Raw genomic sequence first — 22,769 nt, 5'->3', positions numbered from 1 at the left:
CCGGATTTTGAGAAGCAAAAACCGGGACAGGTCAGACATAAAAGTAGGACTAAAGTCTTTCGTGTTATTCTTATGGCGGGCTTTCCCGGTTTTTAAGCAGCCCTGTAAATATAAATGCAAGTGTATATGTGTGATATACACACGTGCATTTATAGATAAATCTTCATATTTTCACACGCATTTGTAAGGCTACCTTATATGACATTAGCGGTGGCAGGAACTTCACCCTAAGCACCCCCCCCCCCTCCTCACTCTTTCATCCCTCTGCTGAAAGCCTGCAGGCGGAAACATATTACATTTCATCAATTTACATGGGTCTCTTGAAAGGAGAGCATAGTTTCCTTTCTGTTTTACAGAATGGCTTTATGCTAATGCACAAAAAACAGGACATTTATTCAAAATTAGGAGAAGTGTCGGGACAGTGCTCCGAAAACCGGGACTGTCCTGGGAAATCCGGGACATCTGGTCACCCTACCATAGTACTTCTTAGGAACCCACCTCCAGTGCTGCCAAATACCAGAGTTGCCTAATACCAGGGATGCATCGTTTTTTTTCTCTAGCTCATGGCCCTTTTGCTCCACCACCCTACATTTCCTGTCTCTTTATTCCAGATTTGAAGGATCTTTTTATTTCTTATTTCTCCCTTTGTCACTGTTTTCCTATCCATCTAACCCTCCTCCTTACTCCCCTTTCTTCCTTTGTTTCGTTTACTGGAAGTCTAATGATGAAAAATCAGTGCCATTCCCCCAAAACGGGTGCTGGCTCCGGCCACCCGCTACCACTGGCATAAATTAAGCACTGCCCACAGAGCTCCTAACTATTTCAGCAGGTTGATGAGGTGACACCGGGTGACATGGAGCAGCAAGCCATTTAATAACGAAACGTGTTCTGGGACGTGAAGACTTTTAAAACTTTTGTAGACCAACATGGACCAGGAATGTCCATTTATGGTCCCACAATGCCGGGCCAGAAGTTTACAAGATAGCCACCAATGGCATATTTACATACAATGGATCGAGATGAAAATCAATGAAATAGTAAGTGGTGATTTTAAAGATCCGACATGGATCCAGACCTCGTGGACTGCCTTCGACTAAAGCTCAAGATTGTAAATGGAAGACCAGGCCCATGAAGTGATTTTGCAACCATATTACCATTGGCTGGCCACAATGTCATAGCTCCTGCCCACAATGTCAGACAGCTAACCACAATGCATCGATTTCACAAGCCTTTGCTAACCAGAAAACTGCACCTCCTACGTGCAAAAACGCTACTCTAACTGTAACACCAGCGTTCCACTGTCAACTTTGGAAATGGGGAACAAGATTTGAGTCCCGGCGTTGGCTCAACATCCTGCGATTTTTGACAAATCACTTAATCACCCCATGCTGGAAAAGAAATGAATCTGACCTGGTGCTCATGTAAAGTGCTACAATGCCCTTTGTCCGACTTCATGCTTTATAAAAACTGCAAGAAAAACTAAAGCACAATTACCACCAACGATGATAGAGCTGCTACATATAATGCCACCTCTGTGGTGCTGATTAACATAACTCGCCTTCACCCTAAAATGAAACCCTATTCACAATGCAACACCATCTACCCATAAGCCAATTCCATCACACAAAGTGGACATCTGTTACCCACAATGGCACACCAGTCACCAGCACTGTCACAAATTGTACCCACAAGCAGCCTGGCCCATACAGGTAGCAGCGGTGGGGTGGTGAGGCCAGATGGGGGGATTTCAACAGACGATGACGAGGGAAAATTAATTATTTATTTAATTTTCCCTTGTTAGAACTGGGAGTCTCTAGTTGGCTGAGGTAGCTACCTTAGGCCAAATAGGGACCCTTGCTTCTAAGTCAGGGAAAGGAAGGACACCTTCCCAGGTAGCCCCTGCTCACCCCTTCGGTAGCTTGGCACGAGCAGCCAGGCTTATCTCCAAGGCAAATGTGTAAAGTATTTGCAACCACGCTCTCAGTAACCCAATGGTAACAACACAAATGGACTCCACACGAGTTTCATAATAAAACAAGTATATGTTTATATAAAAAGATATATGATGAGACCACACAATGAAAATCCAACATATGCGTATTGTAATATTTCAGCTGGCCGGTTATTAGGCCAGCCACCCCTTGTAGGTTCTTGCAGTATTAATGAGCAATTCCAGATGATCCAATGCAGTCGAAATGCAATGCTATGCAGTTTGTAATTCAAGAATCAGGCACTTTGTAATGCAAAAATAATGCAGTTCATTATGCAACAATCAGGCAGTTCGTAATGCCAAAATAATGCAATTCGTAATGCAACAATCAGGCAGTTCGTAATGCAAAAATAATGCAATGCATAATGCAACAATCAGGCAGTTCGTTATGCAAAAATAATGCAATGCGTAATGCAACAATCAGGCAGTTCGTAATGCAAAAAGAATGCAATGCGTAATGCAACAATCAGGCAGTTCGTAATGCAAAGATAATACAATGCGTAATGCAACAATCAGGCAGTTCGTAATGCCAAAATAATGTACTTCGCACCGATCGCGGTGCTCGGGACGGTCTCTATGCCACTCCTGCTGACTCGCGGTCAGCTACTGCCAGAATATGCCCCCAACACAGTTTATGATGGAAAACAAAGTTCAGCTCCACACTCCGGCCCCGGAACTGCCCCTCCTCGGCAAGTACAGGCCGCAATACAGACTTCAGCGGAGGCTCGCGCTGCAAAGTGGGGAAAGGCCGAGAGAGTTTCTCTCATAGCCTGCACCCAGCCCCAGGCACGACACACGCACGCTTGCTGAGCGTTACCTGAGGGGTACAATCTCACTCTCCTCTCCTCGCGGCTGGACCTCCGATGCAACTTCTGTTGATCTTGGGCAGTGGAACACGGCCCCCCCCCCCCCGCGACGGGGATAGTTCAAGATCCCTCCTTGGCAAAGGCTGGCTCGGGCCAGCGGTACAGCTCGTCTGGTGATGCCGGTCCGGGCCGATGGCAATGACGAGGGTCGCAGGCCGCAACAGGGCACACACATACAGCATCGCTGAGACTCACTTAAGCTCCGGGTGCCCACGGTCACAGGGTAATCCTCCCAAAGGTCTCAGGCTGCATGAAGCACACGCACACAGCAATGCTGAGACTCACTTGAGCTTCAGGTGCACACGATCACAGGGCAATCTTCACGAAGGTCTCAGGCTGCATAAAGCACACGCACACAGCATCGCTGAGATTCACTTGGATATCGGGTGCACATGATCACGGGGAAGTTCTTACAAAGGTCTCAGTCTGCAAAAAGCACACACACACAGTGTCGCTGAGACACACTGGGAAACTTTTATGTTCCTGAGTTTCCACAACGGGGAGCCAGATCTTCTCAGGCCCTTGGGGACACATCACTTCAGGGCACCTCACACAGCAAATTCCTTTCAAGCAGGGGGACACAGCACACAGCAAATCCCTTAGCCTCTCCTTGGTTAAATCAGCAAACTGCAGGCCAGCCCCAGAACACACAGCAAGGGTCAGTCCTTCCCTTCAGTCTCTTCAGCTGTTTCTTCCTTGGCAGAGGTTCATCTTGACCACGAAGTAGTTTCAAGACTTTTCAGTCTTGAACAGTCCAACGTTCAGGGCTTTCAGCTCTCATAGTTATACCCCCTTTGATGTCTCTGTGTTCAGGGGGGCACTGATCCCTGTCCAAACCAGTTCTGGGTGCGTCCCTGCCAGTGACACCTTCTTCCTTTGATAGTGGGGGTCTGGATCCTCAATTACTCAGCAGGAGATGGAGCCATTGTTTTATGGCAGCAGGCCGGGCCTCTTCACCTCCAGGGTCTACTCCTCCCCCTACACTCCAGATGCAGGTCAGCCTATTGCTGTCTCACCTTCTTCCCTGGGTCAAGACATTCCCCAGATCCTTTCGCTTTCAAATCCAGACAGTCAATCCACAACCAGGCAGAGACACACAGAATTGTTAGAGCACAAAAAAACAGCCACTTTGAAAAGTGTGGTTTCTAAACACACAATGCAAAAACCACCTTCACCAAAAGATGTGATATTTAAATTATGAGTTCAGGCATACTAAACTTCACCTCTCAATCTTATGGGAAGATAGGCTGGAAACATATTACACAGCATCCCCATTCTGTCCTATGGGCAAGATGACCTTTCAACAGTGAAAGACGAAACGGAGAGTATTTCACTGTCAGGACATGGTACACACATCAGTACATGTCCTACCTTTCACATACACTGCACCCTGCCCAGGGGGTACCTTGGGCCTACCATAGGGGTGTCTGAAGTGCATAAAAAGGGAAGAGTAAGGCCTGGCAAGTGGGTGCCCTTGTCAGGACAACAAGGCAGTTTAACAAACTATGCGCAGGCACTGCAGTGGCAGGCCCGTGTTCCCTTTTTAAGGCTACTGGTGTGGGTGGCACAATTAGTGCTGCAGGCCCACTAGTAGCATTTGTGTTACCAGCCCTGGTACACATAGTGCACTTTACTAGGAACTTTACTAGTAAAACAAATATACCAATTAAGGACAACCAATTACCATGATACTTTATACAGGGAGCACTTGCACTTTGACACTGATCAGCAGTGACAAAGTGCCCAAAGCCTTTAAGTTGGCAACACCATGTCAGAAAAAAGGTCTAGGGGGAAGGCAAAAAGTTTGGGGAACTTTAGCCAAAAAGGGCCAAGTCCAACATTCCTCATGGTCGTCTGTCAAATCCCCCCCATTACGGCCCACCGCTCTTAACTGCACGTGCTGCTCCTGCTCACAAGGCTTTACTTCGTCCAGCAATGATTTGTATACTACCCACAAGATTACACCTGCAATCTACAATGCTGTACCATCCACCCACAGTTTGCACTTTCTGCTGAGAATACCTTGCCTGCTACCAATGACAATTGATACCTACCATAATAGCCGCCTAGTGACACACCTGCTGCCCACAAAGCAACGCTTGATGTCCACAATGCCACATCTGATAGCCACAATACCACCACTGCTGCTAGCAATTGTGTACCCGTTATCCACAATGGAACACTGACTGCCCAGAATGCCACACTGTGTCTTATATAACAAATGTTAGATCAGCCGAAGCAATAGAACCAGCTCTCTCTATTGCTAACACCATACTTACCTGGATATTGTTATGAAAACAAACTGTTTCTAAGAGAATGAGTGTGTGTGTAAGCACACAGTGGGAATACATACTTATTTTGCCTTATATACGAGCTGTAGAAGCTGACGTTTTCAGAAGACAACCAGCCAGCGACTGCACCTCTGCTATGGCGGATGAGCTAGGGCCCCCTACCAGCAGCTTCAAAAGTTGAAAAATAAAACAATATTTTATTTTTCAACTTCTACATGCTTTATCCTGGGGGGCCGGACCATCGTTGTGCAGTCAGTAGAGGGAGTGGTGGGCAACACTCTTATCAGTGCTCATGTGGGTTTGGCCGGCCATCTCAGGCTCACCAAACACACATGCGCACTGAGTTGTCTCCAACCCAGCTGCGTTGCTGGGTTGGAGACAAAAGGTAGAGGCTCCCAGTCCCACTGGGAGCGCAAATCATCGGCGCTCAGGCCAATCCTGAAGCTGCTCTCATGCATGAGAGCAGCTTCAGGATTGGCCGCAAGGAGGCTGAGAGCCTCTGCCTGCAGTGGGGCCATTAGAGGAGCAGAAGACTGGCAAAGCAGTGGGCTGCAGTCAGCAAGTAGGTACTTTTTTTCTTCTTTCTTTCTCAGCCCCCACCCTTGCTCCCAGCCCTGCCACTCTTCCCTAAAGCCGGCCGCTACTGCGACCAGCCAGCTTGAAATTATATTTCCAGAGAAAAACGCTAGTCAATTGAATCAAAGGAATGTTGGTCAACCCATTAGGATATTTCCTTGCGTGCCACACTGTAAGCACTGGTACAATAAGAGACAAATCAGCGTGGCTGAATATTCCCAGGTAATAATTAGACATGCCTAACACAGCTGGAAGTTATTAACTTCGAGAAATTCTGTTTACCCCCTCAAAGTCCTAATCAGCCGGTATAATGTAGAACATGTTGAATATGTTAGGCAATCACCCATGTAAAGAAGAATTACAGAGCCAAGCCTGGGCGATAGAGATTACTAAAACTAGCCAGAGGGAAATAGCATAAAGTTATTCCTGTTATCAATTCAAAGGCTTTATTTCGATATAGATATATCTTAAAAGCATACATGTAAAATAAACACATTAAAATTTTAGAAAACATCAGTACATTGCGAAAAGACCAAACAATTCAGATCCGCTACTGGTGTTAATAAATTAGATAAAAGCCAGAGAACTAGAGTAAAAACAAATTAAACAAGATAAGCAAGCCTAATTGATCTGATACGCCAAGCCCAACCAAGGAACTTGGCTAACCCACAAACAAAAAGGGGACGGGGGTCACTTTTTAGTATTCGGATGGCCTCTATATGGAACCTGGTGCCCAGTAATCTGCAAAGAGGCTTGAGCCATCTCCTTCGGGGGATGAATAAGCCAAACATTCAAACAGTAAGTGGGGCACAGACTCAAGCCTGTTTTCGCAAAAGGGACAGGAAGAGATTGTCTGGCTTGGGGCCTTCCACCTAGATGTCAGTTCACCAACAGGGAGTAAACCTATTCTAAATTGAAAGTACAAAGCCCTATCCTTGCAGTTTGTAATAATGTCCAGATAAGGTTCACAGAGACCCACATACTTAATTAGGAGAAAATTCATGGATGTCCTACATAGATTGGCATCACTATTTCTAGTACCCGCTACCCAGGCCCAATAAATCTTTTTCAGCTCCAACTTAGGAGGAGCAGATCTGTTGGTCCAATATTCGCCGAGGCCAAGGTTGTAGAGAAGACGCTTGACTTCCCTCAACCAAGGAATCTTGGCCCAGGCTGATGAACCCAGCACGTCAGTTAGACCGTCTGCGTAGCTGGATAGTTCTGGCGTTCTCCAAATTCTTGCCCATAAGAGAAGAGGGCGAAGCCTTGCATGGTCTCTCAATGGGCGGATTCCTGTGTCCAGGAACAAGGGGAGGTTTGGGGTACTATACGGAAGCCCCATTAGATCTTTTAGAAATTTGTTTTCTGAACGAGAAAGAAGATCTGCCTTTTGGACCCCCCAAAGTTCAGCTCCATATAGAGCGGCGCTTACAGCCTTTGCCTTGTAAATGTCCAGGACAGCAGCGATAGGTTTTAAGGATGAGGCGCGATGTTCCTTAAGCAAGGCCCCCACTACCCTCTTATGTGTCAACAACATCTTTTGGAGGTGGCAGTTCCAGCTCATAGAGTCACAGAGTCGGACGCCCAGATAATCGAACTCTGAGACTCTCTCCAGCGCGATAGAATCTAATGTCGGTGGTTTGGCCAGTTTTTTAGGGGGATTAAGGACCAGATACTTTGTCTTTGCAGTGTTAATGACCAACCCTCTTGCATCACAGAAGGACTTAAAATTGGTTAGCAAGCTCTGCAGACCTGCCGGGGATTTTGAGATCAGGAGGGTGTCATCTGCGAATAGAAGGGTAGGTATTCTTTTGCCAGCCAGGGATGGTGCATCTGCTGGATGTTGGAGCAGGTGCTCCACCACTCCATTAACGTATAAGGAAAACAAAGTAGGAGCAAGAACACATCCCTGGCGTACCCCTCTATTTACAGGGATGCATGCTGTTTTTTGCCCCTGGCTACCCCACCTGATCTGAGCAAAGTTGTCCGCATGTAGATTTATTAGCAGGTTTAGCAAATAGGGTGGAATACCCAGTTCGTTTAATACTCTCCAGAGTTGGCTACGGGGAACTAGGTCAAAGGCAGTCCGCAAGTCTATAAAGGCGAGATATAGACTGCCCCTAGCCAGGAGAACGACCTTCCAGTAGAGCATCATTAATCTGAAGGATTGCTCAATTGTCCCCGTGCCTACCCTGAACCCTGCCTGGAAATCAGAGAGGATGCCCTTGTCCTCCACCCACTGCAGTATCCTGGTTAAAACCACCTTGCCAGCCACCTTTTGAGAAGTGTCTAGAAGACTTATTGGACGGTAGTTGGCCGGGTCGTTCCGACAGCCTTTCTTAAAAATAGGAACGACCTCAGCACCCTTCCATGAGGTCGGAAGAGATGCCCCTTCGAAGTTGGAATTTAGTAGGGCAGAGATAAGTTTTCCCCAATGATCTGGGTTAGCGCGTAGCAGGTCTCCGGGAATTCCGTCCAGGCCTGCTGCTTTATTGGGGACCAAATTATTTATTGCCCCCTCCACTTCCTTAGGTGTAAACTGAAGCTCATCCTTAAGTTGGGCAAAGTCGTAAGGATGACAGGGACTCAGGGACGCCCCCGCTTCCTGAGGCGTTGAGTAAAGTTTAGTGAAGTGATCAACCCATGCAGTCTCTGGGACATTACAAGTAATCATTGAGTCCACCGGTTTCTCCCTGGATCTCAAGAGGTCCCAAAAGCCCTTTGCATCTTTTCTTACGGTTGCGGCTTTGAGATCACACCAAAACTGGTCTTCCCAATCTGCCTTTGCTTTTTCTAGAGCTCTCTTATAGTTGCCCCTGGCTATGCATACTAAATTTCTGTTCTTGGCTTTTACAGCTTTTAATAGTTCCCTTTTAGCTAATCGACAAGAGTCTGTAAACCAACCGAATGGGCCCTTCCTTGAGTCTCCCTTAGCCCCCTTACCCGCATTCTTAGCTATAAATAGGTCACCTATAGCCTTTGTGGTTTGGGCAAAAGCTACAGATACCTCTAGTGCACTTATGGAGGGGGAATCTAGGCGCAATGAGATATTAGCCATTACTAGTTGTGCCTCCCGCATCTTGGTCTCGTTACCACTGAACGTCTTCCACTTCAGGCGCCTGCCACAGTTAGTAGGGCATACTTCGTGTGAGGATTTCCACACATGAGGAAATAGGATGGAGGGGCTGCTCTTCCAAAAATGAGAGAAGGATAAAAACAGGGGGTTGTGGTCACTTTCTATAGACGGATGAACCTCCATATCCTCCAGGAAGGGCCACAGGCAGAAGTTCAACATGGCATAGTCGATCCTGGACGAATGGCCTATTCTATTAAATGTATGTGCCCCCTTTTGGTCAGATTTAGATCTGCCATTAGTAGCTCTCAGACCGTATTCTAGACAGAGCGCGTTAAGGTCTATGGCGTTTTGAGACCATCTTTTAATTGGAGCGATGGACAAAGATGGAATGCCTCTTCTAGCATCGTCATCTCTACAACCCAACACATCCTCAACTGCGAGTGGTTCGAAGGTATAATTAAAATCCCCCGCTAGTAGGACAAGGGAATTTGAACCACAATTTTTGAGTTCCTCATCAATGCCAGTTAGGGGGAGAGTGGATCCTCCGCCCCTAGAGCCTCTAACATAGATATTCAATATTTCGAGTTCCGGCCCTCCGCTCGGGCCTCGAAGTGATAGTCTCTGTAAATCTGGGGAGATAGTGGCAATGCTTTTAGCTGAACACCGCAGGGAAATGCTTATCCAAATTAAGAGCCCGCCAGAAGGGCGGCCCTTACCCTCCTTTGATCGAACAGCTGGGACAAAATAGGTAGTAAAGCCCAGTTTATGTTGTGGTTCTAAACACCACGTTTCTTGGAACAGGCAAATCCCACAGGTTTCAATAAATGCATTCCACTCAGGGATGGCTAAGTTTCTCGCCAGACCAGCAATATTCCAACTGGCAACCTTCAGAGGCGCAATTTGGTCCTTTCCCTGGCTTGGAGTTGTCGCTCCTATATTGGGAGTTGGATTGGTAGTGTTGGTTACCTCACCAGCGCATATGGCCACATCGTGAGAAGACGAGAGGCTCAGGCTCTTCATCGTATCCAATGAGTGATAAGAATAAATTTTGGGTGAGCTAGGGCAACCAACGAAAGATGTGGGAGCAGCCGTTATTAAAGTTGCACATGGACTTGTGTGTGAAACCTGCGAGGGAGCATAAATGGCCGGCTTCTGGAACGAGGGAGTGGGAATAGTGTCTGTAAGAATGTTTGAGTAATCATCAGTGGATAATGGAACACTGGTAGGGATATGGTCCGAAGCCACCATACTCTGGCTTGTAGATGTTGATGGTCAATCCACCGAGTCCAGGCAACTAAATCTGTTAGACAATGGCAAATCACTCCAACCTAAGGTGAAAGGTACCGTCCTACCCCTTTGGACCTGCCAGCCATCCCACGCCCTATTGCCAGCCCACTTGGAGTCCTTAAGACCATCCCTTAGTAAATCAGGATAACAATAAGGGAGAGGATAGAAGAAGGAAAGCCTTCGTGTCTCAATTTCATCCTGCTTAGCACTTCTGGCACGGCGGCAGATATATTCCGCTGTGTATGGATTGTCAAAATTTACAACAACACAATACCCGCGGACCCTCTTTTTTCCACCACCTACCCAGGACACCCTGCGTACCATTAGGATTTTACTTGCGCAAGAAGGTGGGAGCGGTCTGTTTTGGGTGAGCCAGGGTTGAACCTTGTTTTTTAGGGAGTCCAGGGGTTCCTCCATACTGGGCCTTAGGACAGGGACACCTGTCATTATGATGACATAGGGGTCAGCTTCAGGTGGTAAATTTAAGTGCTGGCCATTCGAATCCCTGTCGTTGTCAGAATTATTGTTCGTTCTCCCAGGGGATTTGGATGGAACAGAATTCAAATTAGCAACTGGGGGTTGGGGTTTGGCTGGTTCAGCAGCCTTCCTACAATCACCCATGAGGGGCTCAGATCCTTTATTCGAGTCATTAGATGATAATAATACCGAGCCCAACCCGGTGGGTGGGTTGAAGGGTTCCCTAGAAACAGTCAGCTCGCCGCCTAACCCTGCCTTAGGAGGTATAGTCGAGAGAGATTTATTCCCAGATGTCAACAATTTTTCAATGTTCAGGAGTGACAGTTCCAAGGGTCGTAAAAGAGATTTAATAAGATCATCCATTCTGGACAAAAGATGATCATTGGCCTCACAAATCCTGCACCCCTCTCCCAATCTTGTGGAAACCCCAGGCATAATTGAATTCAAAGGGGAGGCTGGAGCATCCAACGGTCCTCCCTGACTGAGGATACTGGTTCTGTGTTGGTGAGAAGTAGGGGCTATTTTGGTAGATTTGCATTTACGCTTAGTTGCCTCCCTAGCCTTCTTAATTTTTGGGATAGCACCTTCCCCATTGCTCCTTGACACATTAGTAATCGGGGGCGCCTGGCCAGGGCTCCTCAGGAGGGCTGGCGTCCTAGCAAGGGTCGTGCTAGATTGTGAGTCTAAAGATGTTAATGATGCTGAGAGATCAACAGTATTAGGAACTCCATGTGTCTCGGCCTGCACTAACATTAAGGGCCTAGACTCCCTTTGGTTTACAGGAGACTTGGATAGAGCTAGTGCCCCCAAGGAAGAGCGTCTTGCCATAGCCAGGTCTTGGGACACCCTACGCTCAAGAAGTGATATGCCTTGGTTAATGGCCTCATTCGCTCTGGTGATATATTGATCGATTGGGCCTGTTACATGTGTAGGACCATTTTTGCTACCCCTCGTAATCATTATGCTGCTTTACTAGGATAAGCTAAAACAGCTCAGGCTCAAAGTGGGGATAACAAGACACCAAATATGCGGGGGAAATCAGTGGAGCAACAGTTAGAGGAATAGAGCGTCCAAGATAAAGGATACAAAAATGGAGTAGCAAAAGTAAGTGTCCGCAAAACAGTCTTACCCGAACTTCTGGCGGGTTTGGGCAAGTCCACTGAACGGAAGTACTTGATAGTTGATACGTCCGCAGGGCGCTTTCTCACATCAAGTGTTATAGGCGTTTTTTGTAGGACAAGCTCCCTTAAGAAACCTGACTCAACCTCTGTAACCACAGGGGAGGCGTTGCTCAGAGTCCCTTGAACGCGTTGGACCAATGCTAGAGGGATGGCCCAGCCCGGTCTGGTCCGGTCAGTGACGGGCAAGGACGGGCCCGCCCTTGGCCCGGGCTTCGCCCTGGCGCTGCCCGCGCGCGTCCCGCGCTGCGGTGGCACCCGGCGGCTTTTGAGGTGTTCCGGCCGACCGAGGTGACGTCACCTGCTGCGCCGGGAGCGTGGCACACTGGGAAAGGTGGTTCCTGTTATGCCGTTCCCCTCACGGCGTCGGTGATGTCGAGTGGAGCAACCAGGATTCCCCCAAGGTAGAAGTTTCCCCTTCGAGACAAGTCCAGGTAGGAAATGCAAGTAGGCGCGCGTCCCGCGCTGCGGTGGCACCCGGCGGCTTTTGAGGTGTTCCGGCCGACCGAGGTGACGTCACCTGCTGCGCCGGGAGCGTGGCACACTGGGAAAGGTGGTTCCTGTTATGCCGTTCCCCTCACGGCGTCGGTGATGTCGAGTGGAGCAACCAGGATTCACCCAAGGTAGAAGTTTCCCCTTCGAGACAAGTCCAGGTAGGAAATGCAAGTAGGCGCGCGTCCCGCGCTGCGGTGGCACCCGGCGGCTTTTGAGGTGTTCCGGCCGACCGAGGTGACGTCACCTGCTGCGCCGGGAGCGTGGCACACTGGGAAAGGTGGTTCCTGTTATGCCGTTCCCCTCACGGCGTCGGTGATGTCGAGTGGAGCAACCAGGATTCCCCCAAGGTAGAAGTTTCCCCTTCGAGACAAGTCCAGGTAGGAAATGCAAGTAGGCGCGCGTCCCGCGCTGCGGTGGCACCCGGCGGCTTTTGAGGTGTTCCGGCCGACCGAGGTGACGTCACCTGCTGCGCCGGGAGCGTGGCACACTGGGAAAGGTGGTTCCTGTTATGCCGTTCCCCTCACGGCGTCGGTGATGTCGAGTGGAGCAACCAGGATTCCCCCAAGGTAGAAGTTTCCCCTTCGAGACAAGTCCAGGTAGGAAATGCAAGTAGGCGCACGTCCCGCGCTGCGGTGGCACCCGGTGGCTTTTGAGGTGTTCCGGCCGACCGAGGTGACGTCACCTGCTGCGCCGGGAGCGTGGCACACTGGGAAAGGTGGTTCCTGTTATGCCGTTCCCCTCACGGCGTCGGTGATGTCGAGTGGAGCAACCAGGATTCCCCCAAGGTAGAAGTTTCCCCTTCGAGACAAGTCCAGGTAGGAAATGCAAGTAGGCGCGCGTCCCCATCTGAGGTATATGGAGATAAAATACTTCTTGCTGCTCTGAGCCGTAGACTAGGAGGTGTATGAGCTCCTCCTAAATAATAGATTCCAGATCCTCATGTCAGGTGGCAAATTTTCCAAATAAGGTAGGGTATTTCTCTTAAAGGAGCCATGCAGTGCTGAGAAAAAAATCTATTTTCTTTGCTTAGTCCCGCATCACTAGCAGTCACCAAGAGTAGGCGTTCTAAAATGTTCAGTTCTTGGATGTTGTCAGCTGGTATTTTGAGATCTTTTGTGACACCAGATGACCCTTTAACCCCTTCAGTGCCACGCCCTTTCCCCCGCCTGTGCCGGGCGTTGCACTAGTGGGTGGGGTTCATGACGAGATAGTCTCGTCATGGGCACAGCGCAACCGTGCTCCATGACGAGACCATCTCGTCATGGGCACTGAAGAGGTTAAGTCCAGTAGAGCACCATAGCAGAGACTGATAACATGGAACATTCTGTGGAATGGGAGTGTTGAATAACGATATGTACTTTGCTGATTTGCCTTTGTACTCCTGACTTTTAGTTTGTTATTGTGAATGGGCACATCACTATCACTTTTACAAAATTTGAGAAAAGCAATTGGACAGGAGAAATGCTGGAAGTAAACAAAGTTGTAAGTGTTTGATGCAGTCGCGACCAGTGCAGGTAAGCACGGTGGAGTGGGGTGGGAGCAAATCGATAGACGACGGAATAGGTTTAATTTTTTTATTTAATTTTACCTAGTTTGTCGTCTGTGGACTGCTGCCCCTCCCACCCTGCCCCTCCCCACCGCCCTTACCTGCGCTGGCTGCCACTGGTGTGATGTGTACCTGTAGGAGAGCCCACAGAATACTCAGAAAGTAGTTATTGTAAAATATAGCTTTGTAAAACAAGACAAAAAACAGGTTGCCTTTAAACATATGTTTCGATGTTGATAACCACAAATGAACATGCTTCGTACGGAGATCAATCAGCCATTTTCTGTTTGAAAACCAAAGTATTGTCTATATAAAAAGAGGATATCATTAGTGCCATGAAGGGACATTCTTATGATACGTTATTGAGTAACTCATGTCTTTTTCCCTTTTTTCATGGTTCCTCGTGTCTCCGCATCCCAGAACGACTCATCGAGCGAGAGTGACACCGACAGCGAGAGCAATTTTTCTATGATAATCCCTCAGGATTACCTAGGATTGTCTGTATTCTCCATGCTCTGCTGCTTCTGGCCCTTAGGAATTGCTGCCTTTTACCTGTCCCAGAAGGTAAGTAACACTGAAATAAAAAATAATCGAGGCAATCACAGGGGTGGAGATGACTTTCAGAGAGTCCTGTCGTGTCACATTTCTATATCCTTACAAGCGGCACCTAGGCCGGGATCAGTGCAAGGGGTGGAAAGAGCTGCTAGTCAGTTCTCAACAAAGAATTGATCTACTTTTGTGTTGTGTTAAAACTCCTTCATCAAAAGCAGTCGCTGAGCAAGCAAGGCTTACTTGAAATCAAAATGTCATAATTCAACTTGGAGTAAGCAGTTGGATGCATCAATCGTGCCCACATCAATCCCCAAACCTATTCGCGATGTAAGTGCAGTCGATGGAATTAAGGGAGAATAAACTGAATGTAAATTGGTTAGTGAGAAGATTATTTAAAGGCCTGTTATGGGATTTTCACTGCAGAGCATCTGTGTGAGTGACTAAACGTGTATTCATGATGAATTTTTCTGAACTGCTGTTGATGCATTTAGGACAATATTTGAGCAGAAGGTGCAGGACCCATTGTTATTATCGTTTACCATTTTGGGAAATCTTTCTGCTGCTCCCACTTTGCAGAAGACTTTGCAGCAGATGTCAGTAGCAATTCCAACCATTTTGCCTTTTAGCAAACATTATGAAAACTTTGCAAGTCCACACAATTACTATTTTCAATTACACATACTATCCACTGTAGAAACAAATTTGCTAATCTTTGCGGATAATGAAACAAAAATTACGTCCTTTTTGCTGACATTTTAGGATTTAAGGCCTGCAGGAGGACATGTTAAATTTGGGTAGAAATAGAGATTAAACTGTGATACATACAACAGAAAGAAACGTGAGGTTTTCAATTAATTAACAATAAACATAGAAAATAGATGTGGACTGACCAGCAGATTACCTCAAAAGCCGGTGACTTAGGAAAACCAGTTGTGTGAGGCAAAGTCACTCATATAGTGTGGGGTACACTAAAAATGAATATGTAACTTAGAACACTCCCCTTTCCTTTCAAGGAACATTTGTCCAACAATCAGTATACAGACGTTGCAAGTATGCGGATGGTCGCTGAAGAACAGCCATTTTTAGCTCCAATAATTTCCAGAAAAGACTCAGTTCAGGGTTATTTTAGAGAAACAATATCTCTTAAATGTAAGACAGTCACTTTTTAAAATTTGTCTGATAAATGGAATATTAAAAACAATGATCTATGGCATGATTGCTTCAGAAGTGTCCCCGCACCAAAGCTGAACAACACCTTGGTGGTGGACAAAAAATGTCTTTGCAAAACAAAGTGTCGGATTCCAAATGCCATCCTCGATTTTGATGGCGAACTTTCATCTTGGCGAAGTGGGTAACACTGCTGCTCCGCGTCCACAAGAATTTATAGAACAGCCTATGTTGAGGTTATTCACTGCTCTCAGCCTGTGAGAATAGTGAATAATGCAGAGTTGTAACTATTTTCAGGGACTCTTGCTCCTTCAAAGCCTGCTTCAACACAAACAGGAAGAGCACAGTTGTGGGAGGAGCTGTCACCTCGCCAGGTAAGTTTACCTCCAAATGATTCTGGAGCACTATTGAACACATGGTGGCGACTTTAAGCCCATTCCATGGGGATGTGACTGGTACCTAAACGTTGCAGTGCACACAAGAGTTCCACTAGCTAACAGACAACATGCAGCAGAACTTATGTGGTAGAACACTGGACACACATAAAAAAACACCTCAGGCATTCCACACAGTTGGTTACCATCAGTTTCACAACAGTAGGAACCACAGTAATAAACAGTCATAGCATCCACCAGAACACATTTCAGGGAGGAAACAATATACATACAGCACAGTTCAGCGGCATCATGTTGTTAAACCTCAACCAATTCACAACAGCACTTCGCTTTTCAGAAAACAATGTAACTCTCCATTGACAATTCTTAACACACCACACCAATACCCACTCAAAGCCCAGCAGGTAGACTGACTTAAAAAGGTATTGTGGACTCTAACAAAACGCCATAGTCTCACTTACCTCACACACATGCATCAAGGAAGGCAAGAAACATGGCAGTCCTTGAGATGGCATATTCCCGAATTGGTAAAGTGCTCCTAGTGCGGGCACACACACACACACACACACACACCACACACCCTACATTTATTTGTAATCAGGTTAATGTAATTTTTTTTTTCAATAAAGATAAATAAAATTAAATTTCCGATGGCCATTCCCGGGTCCTGCTTCTTCTCTGCTCTCCTGCTCTCCAGGAACAGAAAGCAGAAGCAGGCAGCCAGGCTCGCTCCCTCCCCTAAGCCAATCACAGCGCTGCTCAAGCAGCATTGTGATTGGTCAGTACGCTGACCAGCCAGTGGAGAATGGGGACGTTATGACTGGTTTGGGCGGCCTCAGGGGGCCGAACAAACAGTCTTTGCGCACTCAGGAGTGGGCAGGCACACCACTCCTCCCCTGCTCTCAGAGCAGCCCCGCCCACCCACCCGCCTGCAACCAAACATTAAATGGTAATAACGGAAAGTTATTACCATTTTATATTTCTGCTTCTCGCACTGCGTGAAGCAGTCGGGCGACGCTCCTCTGCCCTAGTGGAGGAGCAGCCCCTGTTTGTAATAAGATAATTTTTTTTAAACTAAAAAAGTGCAGAGGCCAAATGTTTTCTCATGAGCTTACAGTCGACGAATGCCAGTTGTGAAATACAAAGGCTGCCTTGCTTTGATTCCACCCGCATCCACACTTCCTGTCTCATGTTCACACATGTGCAAGGTTTTTTTTAACCCCTTTTTGGCATTTCTTTCTTTTACTCTGGATCAAAGTCTGTTGATGAAAAATAAGTCCCGAACCATAAAAATGAGTGCTAGTGCCCACCACTAGCACAAATTAAGCACTACACACATTAAAACACAACACCAGCAAACATATACATAAAAGATGCACTGCACTCACACTACTGATAACCCTGCTCAACACAGTAAATAGATTTAGCTTTGTGAAGAAAAGAGCTGTGAGCCCTTACTGATGGCAATGCAACAACATTCAAGTCTCTGTTGATAAAACATAACATAATAATGGGGTTTGCAATCTATCAGAAATGGCAAACCATCACAATGGATCAGTGGGTTATACGTGTGCTGCTAATATCTCGTCTACTCTGAAGGTCATGTGTTGGAATTCCAGCAAGACCAGCAGTCTGTCACCCTTTGAGGTCAACAATCTGTGCACCATTAAAATGGCTCACAATTGTACCTGGTAGTTAAAGTGTTAAAAAAATACAAACATGACAGCATTGAGAGCTGTGTAAAAAGAACAAGTTATTATTAATTGCAGATCTGATCAACAATGTTGAGTTGGATATGAGATCAAATTATATGCGACACAACAGTGTCCTTGTGCTCAGGGAATTTGAAGTCAAGTGGAACTGGTCAAAGGAGCTCCAGCCACAATTAATCTGCACAAAGGGTGGGTAAATGATGCGAGAATGGCTAATTACCAAGTATAAGCATTAATAAAAACAATGCGCATCATATACAGGCATCAGAAGATATTTTTTATGCCGGCCTTTGACCTCACCTCTATTTCATTATTTTATTTCATGCATTAACTATTTAAGAGAGTCCAGTCTGGACAAAATGTTTAAGGAAGTGGAAGGTGAAGAAATGACGTCATTGTCTCATTTATTCACACCAGACTATGGCCCAAATTTACTAACACTTTGCACCAGGTTTGTGTTACTTTTGAAATGCAAACCCAATTCCATTCAAATATCTTTATTCGGTTATTATAATGATAACCAGAAAAGCACATTACAATATATGATTAAAACTAATTTCTAAACCTGCAAATTACAAATTACATTATCATTGATTTCCGAAGCTCAAAAACATTTTTAAGAAACGCAATAACAGATGCAATAACAAATTCATTTTCTAAAAGTTGCAGAGCTAAACAGGGGGGTCGGCAATGTCTCAGACCAAACTTCTTTAAGACAGGGATAATCCATCTCTTTATTTGTGTGGCATAAAATTTACAAAAGAACATAATGTGAAAAGTTGATTGAGCAGAGACATCGTCACATGGGCAGTTACACAAATCTCTTGACCAATCATTTACTACAGGAAAACTTAGGGCTCTAAATATAATATCCAATCTAAAACGAGACAACAGAAAATGGTCAAAATCTCCATCTATTAATAGTATATATGGCTGGATTGTTGGAGTCAACAGGGTTAAATGATGGGACTGTACCGTAGACTTTCTCATTTCATTAATGGCTCTGATTTCTCCTAGCAGAGCCATACAACTGGTTTTAAGAGCTTTTCTGGGTACGCTACACGTTGAAGTAGGCTCTGTGAAGTATTCCGGATGACCCAATTTTGTAAGTAACTTTTTCACATATTCCAGCCTTCTAATATTTTTGGCATCGTCAGACCCCAGCACATCCGCCAGTATATAGCGGTTAAAGCCGGTTTCTTCTGACATCCAGATTCTATGCCAGAGGAGGACTGGCTGAATCTTGATCGTATCCTCCAGATATGGCACACCCAACTCCAGGTCACAAATATAATTTGAGGTACTTTCTGGTAGGGCCAGAAGAAACTTGAGAAAAATGTTTTCAGCAGACAGCAGGAATTTCACATCTGCATAGCCCCATACGCCCACACCATAAGTAGCTATAGCCACACACTTAGCCCTATAGATATGTAGGAGTTCCACCGGTGGGTGCCTCCCTAGTTTACAGCTGAAGTTTGACAGGGCCATTAACGCCTTGACAAACAGCAGATGTCTAGTTTTAACCGCCTCATACCAAAATCCTGTCCTATCAAATAGTATCCCTAAATATGAAAATGTTTTTGTGCACTCTATCGGTCTTCCGTCTATGTGTAATGTTTTAATCCTCTTGTTTGACCCGACCCCGCTATTCATTGTATATGTTTTGAAACAGTTTATGGTGAGTCCCTAATTCTACATAAAATTAGAAAATGAATCAACGACGTTGGAGACCTAATGGAGTAAGAGCCATTAAGACTGCATCATCAGCATACAGGAGTGCAGGGATGGGGCGTTTTGCCGCCTTTGGTAAATCCCTGCACTTCTTAATTAAAATGGTTTCTAAGTCATTTATATATAGAGTGAAAAGTGATGGGGCAAGGACACAGCCTTGCCTCACTCCTCTGCCAACTTTAAAGTGACTAGTGCATTTTCCACCCAACCCATATCTGACCTTAGCCTTTGCCCCTGAGAAAAGTTCCCTTAAAAAAACAGTTATTAAAACATCCACGTCCAGACCTTCTAAAATTAACCACAATTTGAAATGCAAACCCAACAGAAAGTGTTTTGCTGAGATTACCATCTTGAACAGATCCCAAAGTAATACTCAGCATTGTGTTATTTTTCATTAAGGGAACGTTCCATGGTTGGTATATAGAGGTTGCCATGCAACCACCCCTGGGTTTGATGCCAAAACCAGGGCCGGACTGGGAACAGCAACCAGCCCTGGCAGATTGCTGCACGACCGGCCCTGGGAGCGGGAGGGGGGGTTGATAGCAGAAAGCACGGCTCCCTCCCGCTTTTCTTACTGGGGGCCTTTATTGCAGCACTTCTGCAAAACGGGCCCCAGTACGAAAAGTGGACCCCGCAGGTACAAAACCGGCCCCCACCCTCCCGGCACACCAGGGAATTGCTTTGTGCCAGTTACGCCAGTCTGGCCCTTGCCAAAACCCTATCTACAGACATTTATAGACAGGGATTTGCGCCAAAAGCAGTTATAGCGAGAAGAAATATTTTCATTTCTCCTAGTTTTTCTGACTTTGCATTTGTACTGCATTGAACAGCACACATACAAAGCATAAAAATGTTAAAGGATAGTTTTTGTGCTGGAAGTATTCCTTTCCAGTACAAAAACTATCCCTTACAGATTGCACACACCATTGCACTATGGTGAGAGGGTGTGTGCATTGGCACATGGCACCCTAATGTGCACAAGGCACGAAGAGAGAAAAATAGCACCACATCTTAGTAGATAAGAACATTTTCTGCTCTCTTCCGTTCACACAAAGCAGCACATCTACTTTAGTTGCTGCACTCTGTTGCGTGAATTTTTCATAATCTGGGTGTGAATTTACATTATTTATTTTTGTGCAACATCAGAGAGTTGTGTCATAGTTGTGAATAATTGAAGACCAAATCAAATCAGGGAGATTTCTATGCAAACACAAAGTAGTAATAAAAATAACACAAAGCATACTATTGCATAGCGCATTATGCTCCGTTTCTGCTATTTCTAAACTCTATATATAATGCCTGTCAGTATTCCCCAATTCAACAATATTCACATCACTATAGATTTTGGTGAGATATTTCACTACTAACTGAAGGGCGGTCTTTTCCCAAGGGGAGCACTCACACATGTCGATCGCATGTCCCTTCTCCCTGGGCATGCCAGGGACATGTGAAGAATATGCCCAGAGAGAAATGACAGCCATGTGCTACTTGGAAAAGAGCACCGTTGGCCATAAATAGAAGCTCCATGGTGACAACAATGAAAAGAACTTGATAACAATAATAATAACTCGCTTTTATAGAACTCTTCTTATCGCACTTTTGCAGTCTCCAAGCGCTGTAATTAAAGTGTCAATTTTACCCAGTTTAACGTATCGTATAAGCTTCAGTGATACAAAAATACAACGGATTTGCACTAATTGCAGATCACATTTGGTAATACACTATTTTCTCACATATTTGCTTCTATGTGTGCTTTGCCAACACCATGCGATCTAGGTTCCAGAGTCTAGCTAATAATGGTGCAGAAGGTGCAGTAGCACCAGGCCCAGAACTTGAGAGGCCCACCAAACTAATTATTACAGTATTTTGCTACTCAACCAGCAATAAGGGGGGCAATTTTTCCTCTTTTGCACAAGGAACTATTGCCCCCTTGCCACGTGAATGCCAGTGATTGCGGCAGCCAGGATTTAACGCTGCTCAGTGCTTAATTTGAGCCCATTGTGTCCGGTGCTCAGCAATGGCACTTAATCATCAACAACGGCACTTTTAATGAGCAGTGAAGGACAAATTTATGGTGGGAGATTAAGTAATTTGCCCAAAATCACAGGATGCTGGGCCGACGCCGAGCCTCAAACCTGTTTCCCCAGCACCAAAGTCGGCAGCTCTGGCCATGATGCAACATCCCCTCCCAACTTTCATGGGTAGTTTGTTCCTTTTTAGGTGCGCTAACAGGAGAAATGGGCTGGTGCAAGCTGCCTCCTGATGAGAACTTTTACAAATTAACCACTGATGCTGCTTCTTGCTATGTAAAAGAATCCCAGCTGATATTCCATCTAGACTGCTACTGAGCCAGAGAGTTCTCACCCAGATGGAATATGAGAACAACCTCATGCCCATTGCCCCAGCTGAAGACTCTTCATTCGTCCCCCCACTTCAGAAAGCGCCTCTGCTCCATTTCTTTTTGTCCTTCTTAAGTGGTGTGCTTTGCTATTAAAAATGTTTATTATGAAGCACCCACTTTTATTTTTATTGTGAAACGTCTGTATTTCATGAGTAAAATGCCAATTGTGTTTTTTTCTGCTGGGCACACTGCAACAGTTTCAAGTACCCCATATACAACAAATGGATCCAGGAGGAGTCATTTGTATTGGTCAACTGGAATTTCACCCGATATAAATGAAGTTCGTGTGCTATCACTGTCGCCAGGTGTTTCTCTCAGATATGGAGGAACATATTTACATAATATCTAAACAACGGACCGTGGTAAGAAGGACTATAGATCAGTGCTTAATTTGAGCCAGTTGTTTCCGGTGTTCAGCAACAGCACTTAATGGTCAACACCAGCACTTAATTCTGACTGCTGCCCCATGGTGGCGCTGTTTGTGTAATTTAGAGATATGATGAACAACAATTAATTCAATGTACAATAAAAACAACTAATACCGGACACACAATCCAGTCTTATAGCTTTTGGGGGCCTGGAACAGTCTGAATTGTCACACTTGTAGCAGTGTGATGGCTAGTACCTGTGTAGGTTCTGTCATTGGCAGCAATGGCAGTCGCAATGGGTGGTGCAAGCTGAGGTGGCCTCCTGACAAGGGCCCTGACACGTGTTTTGTTACAAAATAACCACTTCTATAGATAATACATTATGGTTATCATTAGTACCTTTCTGCTGTGGTGCACGTTCTGATGGGATGAGTGCGTGCCACAAATCAGCTCTTCATATTCTTGCAGCTAACCCCACCCCTTTATGGATACATTGCAATAATGTATTCCAAGTTCCTTTTCGGGTCAAGTTTTAGTCATTTTTCTATGGTACGTCATTCAAACCTCAAATCTCTTTCGTTATCACCATAACACTCTCTGGCCACAAGTCAAACTTACAAGCCACATGACGTATGGGATCTGTCTACCCTGTGCATATCTG

At 45.8% G+C, this 22,769-nt stretch overlaps 1 protein-coding gene across 2 annotated transcripts in view; it reads left to right on the top strand.

Moving 5' to 3' along the window:
* Positions 1 to 22,769, top strand: part of TMEM91 (transmembrane protein 91) — a 272,021-nt gene that overhangs the window by 232,056 nt on the left and 17,196 nt on the right. For both annotated transcript variants that reach the window (XM_085625278.1, XM_085625277.1), the window contains exon 3: positions 14,203 to 14,346. In XM_085625278.1, coding sequence (XP_085481404.1) covers positions 14,203 to 14,346 — 144 coding nt within the window. The remainder of the gene's footprint in view (positions 1 to 14,202; positions 14,347 to 22,769) is intronic.

The sequence above is a fragment of the Triturus cristatus genome, chromosome 9 (genome assembly GCF_964204655.1).
Source record: "Triturus cristatus chromosome 9, aTriCri1.1, whole genome shotgun sequence".
NCBI lineage: Eukaryota > Metazoa > Chordata > Amphibia > Caudata > Salamandridae > Triturus > Triturus cristatus.
This window is presented reverse-complemented; position numbering and strand designations above follow the sequence as displayed.